Source organism: Chinchilla lanigera, unplaced genomic scaffold (genome assembly GCF_000276665.1).
Source record: "Chinchilla lanigera isolate Chin_1 unplaced genomic scaffold, ChiLan1.0 scaffold00016, whole genome shotgun sequence".
Classification (NCBI taxonomy): domain Eukaryota; kingdom Metazoa; phylum Chordata; class Mammalia; order Rodentia; family Chinchillidae; genus Chinchilla; species Chinchilla lanigera.
In genome coordinates this window covers 11,158,947-11,164,667 of record NW_004955417.1, presented here as the reverse complement: position 1 = coordinate 11,164,667, position 5,721 = coordinate 11,158,947, and the positions used below count along the sequence as shown (strand labels likewise).

Here is a 5,721-nt window from a genome sequence, read left to right as displayed (position 1 = left end):
GTTTGGTTCCCGGTACCGGAGAAAAACCAAAAAAAAAAAAAAAAAAAAAAGAAATGACAAATATTTGCATGGTGGTACACACCTGCAATCCCAGCACTCTGGGAGGCTGAGGAAGAAGAATTGTGCCTGGGCAATTTAGCAATTTAGTGAGACTAGGGGCAGGGCGAGGAGATTATAAATACTCAACTATTTTGTACCCTGAAAATACCAGTGAAACACTATAGCAGGAAAGTGCTCTCTAGACAACATAATGTCACCAGCCCCTCTCTGTAACAGAATCTGACTTCAAAGACTCCGTAATGCCAGGCTCAGTGGTGAACATCTATACTCCCAGCTACTTGGGAGGCTGAAGCAGGAGGATCCCAAGTTCAAGGCCAGCATGGACAATCTGGCAAGATGCTGCTTCAGAATAACAAAATAAAAAGGGCTGCTCAGTGGTAGTGCACCCCTGGGTTTGAGCCCGATACTGCTTAAAAAGAATAAACATCTGGGGCCAGGGATATAGCTCAGCAGAGCAGCACTTGCCTGGCAAGCATGAGGTCCTGAGTTCAATTCCTGGTACCCTATACACACACACAATGTGAACATCTTATTAAAATAGGACAAACTGGTAATCCTAAATTGGCACATATGTAAACATGCTGTAATTCAGATGTATCCTCTAGTTTTTAAAGAGAAGCCAAAGAAAGATAAATTAAAGAGAAGCCAAAGAAAGATAAATTTGCATTAAAGGAATCTCTGCTCTTCCACCATACTCCTGACAAAGGCCAGGATTGATTGATCTTTTTCTTTTCTTTTCTTTCCCCTTTCTCCCCTTCTCCCTTCCTTTCTTCCTTTCTCTCTGAGACAGGGTCTCACTATGTAGTTCAGGCTGGCCTTGAACTCATTATGTAGCCCAGAATGGCCTCAAACTCATGGAGATCTTCCTGCCTCAGCCTCCCATGTGCTGGGATTACAGACATGTACCACCATGCTCGGCTAGGGCCAGAATCTTTGATGCAAATGTTACAAACCTCCACTGTAGTCAGGCTTATGTGCAAAATAACAAACAGGAAGGGTTTCTGGAGTTTAGAGAAACTTTTCTCTACTCTGAGTCACCTGGCTTGAGGCTCCTGAAGTGGAAGGGGAAGAGGTAAACAACTAATCTAATACTCACAGCTTCCCATCCACTTTTTCTTCTCAGTTCCCAGGGTGGGGGCCAGGGAATCTTTACTGGGGCTCAGTGGGGTCAATCTGGGGCCTCAGAACCAGGCCTGCCTCTGCTGACACACACCCCTGAGAAGAGGCGTACCACTGTCAGATCTCTCGACCGCTCCTGTTACAGAAGCCTTCTTCTGGCTCTTATCACATTACAATGGGGTCACGGATCAGTGACAAAAGACACCTAGTTCCCTTCCTGCATTCACAGTTTACCCAACAGTGTTGGCGAACCTTTCAGGGCTTTCAATGATAACAAACAGCAGGCTACAGTACCCATGCCACAGGTTTGCCACCACTGGTTTAGCATATTTCTAAACGATGCATGGTCATTTACAAATGAGGGATCTGCATGCCTGCTTCGATATAAAACCATTCACTGCACACATCTAGCTTCACAAACAGTACTCTAGCCCAGGCTGCTGGTCTCACTGAAAGCTCTAAAAGGTTGGCCATCACTGCTCTAGCCTACAGGTTCCCATTCCCTTCATAGCCAAAATTCATCCACAAATGGGCAGGTCTACAAAGTAGTTTTAGATGTGTCTGTGGAATATGCTGAGTGGGTCTCCTTTCACAAAAGACTAATGTATGTTGTTCTACAGTCCAGAATCTAGATTTAAAGCCCAGACACTGGTGTAAGGAGCTACTGGGCAGACAGAATAGAAAACTGACCTTTCACTGCATCAAAATTTGCAGGATTTCAATTCTACAACTAAACATGAAGAAATACATAAACAATCCATAAGACACCAAATCCTTTTTTTCCCTTAATAAAGAAATACACCAGACCCTGAGGCAGGAAGATCACAAATCTGAGGCCAACCTGGGGCCACGTATTGAGTCCAGGCCAGCCTCAAAGGCCAGCCTCAACTATAGAGCAAGGCCCTGCCTTAAAAGCTCACTACACTCCCCCATACACACAAAAAGAAACATACCAAACACCTCTTCAAATTATCAGTGGATGATGGTAAACTCCTCTGCCAAAACTAACATGGATCCGAACATTACATTAGCTTATGACAATTTTCAGGGTATATACCACCATCATCACAAAAAGTAGGCTCTCACAAACGAAAAGCAGCCGTTTCTTCTTCTTTTTTTTTTTTTACCTTCCATAGTTCAATGGCCACAGGCTGATGGGGTGGCTTGTCACAGTATATATCTTCCACAGTTTTTCTCCAAAACTGCATTCGCATCAATCCAATTGTTTTCTCAGAAACTGAGTCCTTCACCTATAAACAGGGTTACAACTTTAACAAATGCACTGTGTACAGTCTCAAAGACCATTTTTGAAGCGATTCTTTGAGTCAGTATGCTCCCACTGGCTTGAACCACTGGTGGTACACGCATCACTGTCCCATCAAGCAGCTTGTGTCACACGATGGGACTGCCCCATGCCGCCTGATGAGGCAGTCATGTGCGTTACCTCTGGTGGTTCAGGGTGCCTGGCAGCAAGACATATGAATTATGCCCCCATCATGAATATATTAATTAATGGAACAGTAGTCTATCGTGATTACAGTGTGAACACACGACCCCACATTTTTTAGAACCTGTACAACTATACGCCACAGAGTGAATTTTGTTGTATGTATCTTATATGAGAAACCCAAAACATAAATGAGGAGCAAAATAAAAGATAGGTAATAGAAAACAATGAGACAGACCTTTTGCACATAGGAAGAGGACCAAGACATAGGAAGAATGGGAGGGAGAGAAAGAAAAGAGAATTTTAAAAAAAAATTAAGATGTGTTATATACATGTACCAACTCAAGAGGAATGTGAGCACGATGTACTACATACATGTTCTAATAAAAAATATATGTATATACAGAATGCAAAGCAAATGAGCCGGGGATACAGCTCAGCAGCACAGCGTCTGCCTGGTAAGCGTGATGTCATGAGTTCGATTCCCGGTACCACAAAAAAAACCCAGGTATCAAATGGGGCAAAATATTGACAAAAAGGTAATGGATCTTATTTGTATTATCCTTTTCTGTGTGTAAAATTATTCTCCAAGGGCTGGGGCTTTAGCTCAGCGGCACAGCACCTGCTTGGCAAGCGCAAGGTCATGAGTTCGATTCCTGGTACCAGAAACGCCCCCACCACCACCCCCCCCCGCCAAAAAAAGAATAAAATTATTCTCCAATAGTTTTTCAGGGGGTCAGGGTGGAGGAGGGGCGTGGCTTAGTGGTAGAGCCTTTGCCTAGTACATACGAAGTCCCGGCCTTGTCAACCAGCACTGCAAACAAACAGTGTTTGTCTGTTTATTTGTTTGTTTGTTTAATGATTCTGGGAAGGGTAGATTTCTTAGCAAAGTTCAATGGTCGGGTCTCAGTGGCTTACACTATAGCAGTACTGCAGCAGGGTGAGCCTTTTAAACACATGACCAGAGGTGATGTCTCTCTTTGCTCAGGACTCTCCAGTGGCTCCCCATTGAGAGTAAAGGCCAAAAGGAGCTCAGTGGTCTCCAAGCCCCAGTATCCAGTCAGATCTAATCTGATCTCCTCCTACACTCCCCTCCCACCCCTGCTTGCCCACACTGGCCTTCATGTTCTCTGAATGTACCGGGCACAGGGCACCTCAGAAGCTGTGTGCTTACTGTTCCTTCCACCTAGAAGACTGCCCAAATACCCGCGCAGCTCACTCTGCACCTCCTTCACATCTCAGCTCCAACGCCACCCTCTCAGCGCGGTTTTTCCTGACCGGCCTGCGTTAAATACGAACTGCTGCTGTCCTCAGCCTTCTCTGGCCCCTTATCCTGCTGCAGTACCCTCCACAGCACTTATCTCATCTGATACATTATGCAGTTATCTATTTGGTCACTGAGTGCAGGGTCTTTTCAGCTCAGTGGTAGCCTGCCTGCAGAGCATGTGTGAGATCCTGGGTTCAGTCTCCAGTAACTGAAGAAATAAAATAAAATAAAAACTGTGACTGGGTGAACATGCTGATGTACAATTTATACCTGAGAAAGGATAAGGTGAAAAACGCTGACTCACAGTTGACAGGAATACACCAGAGGAAAAAACAGCTAGTACAGATTTTGCAGATTCAGGGTTGTGATCTCAGTTGTGCCTTGGTGCTGTAGGTACATCGTTTGTCTCCTCCCTTCCTATCACGTTCAACACAGAACCTGCGCCAGATCTGCCACTCTCTTCAAAACGCTGTACCCTTCCCAGCCCCTCCGGTCCCAGTATCTGACCTCTCCATTCAATTACGAGAAGACCAAGATCATTCTACCTAAACTCCCCCACTTCTAGCTCCCATTTCAATTTGTTTTATATCCACACCATTTACTACATTTGAAGAAAAAAGACTTCTTTGTTTCTTACACAAAACTGAATATACTCTAAGATCTGGGTTTGCTAGAATTGCTTCCTTTCCCCACTTCACGTTAAAGATAAAACTTCAATTTAAAAATTGCTTCAGGGGCTGGGGATTTAGCTCAGCGGCACAGCGTCTGCCTAGCAAGCACAAGGTCGTGAGTTTGATTCCCAGTACCAGAAAACAAAAACAAAACAAAACAAAACAATAAATAAATAAATAAAAATTGCTTCAAAAAATTGCTATACACATGTACATTATGCAATTACCAGAGAAAATACACAGTCCTACTGTGATTAACCTATTCAATCAACAGACAAATGTGTACTTTGAACTTTACAGTGTTAATATCCTCAGAAAAAGAAATTAAAACTCTAGACAGCAATTTCCAGAAACATTAAGGTCATTAGCTACTTTTATTTTTGGTACTGAATTAAGTCTAAATAGCAGGAAAAAGTACTGGTAGAAAACTACCAGTAGAAACCTTAAACACATCTCAGGTATAAATTACAACTACCATAATTTCTTTATCCTTTAGCATTAAGTACATTGTATCATCATCTTGCAAGTAAGAGCTTAAGGTATCTTAATACCAGCCTGAGCCAGTTCCACATTGAAGGCCCTCAGTGCAAAAGCAGAGCTTCGGGATTCTGCAGGGAGCAGCAGGGAGCATAAATAACTTTCATAATCACGTTTCCTGTAACAAACATGGGAGAGAAAAAGATAGTTATTCTTTACTTCCCCTACTGCACACAATACTGACCAAAATTACAAAGCAAGCCTGAAACATTCCTCTTGAGCACAAAATAAAGAAACGTTCAAGGAACGGAGGAAACTTGTCAAAAGAACACACAAACTAGCTTGACAGAGCCTGCAGCAATTTGAGAATCAAAATAATAATGTCAGGCTAAACACAGTGCAGTATGGCTGTTCTCCCCACTACTCAGGAGCCTGCGGTAGGAGTCCAGCAGTTGGAGGTCAGCCAGGGCACCATAGCAAGACCCTGTCAAAAACAATAAAATAATGAGGGGCTAGAGGTGTGGCTCAATGGAAGAATATTTTCCGAGCATGCATGAGACCCTGAATTTGATCACCAGCGCACACTCTCTCTCTGTCTCTCTCTCAATACATGTATTTTACCTGTCCAATCAAATCTAAGGTAGCTCAGTCATCCCAGTATTTCTCAGAAGCCCTTGAGA

The 5,721-nt window shown here is 43.4% G+C and overlaps 1 protein-coding gene across 1 annotated transcript in view; it reads right to left on the bottom strand.

Moving 5' to 3' along the window:
• The window catches only part of Ndufaf6 (NADH dehydrogenase (ubiquinone) complex I, assembly factor 6), a gene marked incomplete at its 5' end in the record, with an annotated part of 20,875 nt that extends 15,656 nt beyond the window's left edge, over positions 1 to 5,219 (bottom strand). The window contains 2 exon segments of the mRNA XM_013512780.1: positions 2,307 to 2,429; positions 5,120 to 5,219. Coding sequence (XP_013368234.1) covers positions 2,307 to 2,429; positions 5,120 to 5,219 — 223 coding nt within the window.
• Positions 5,220 to 5,721: the final 502 nt, after the last annotated feature.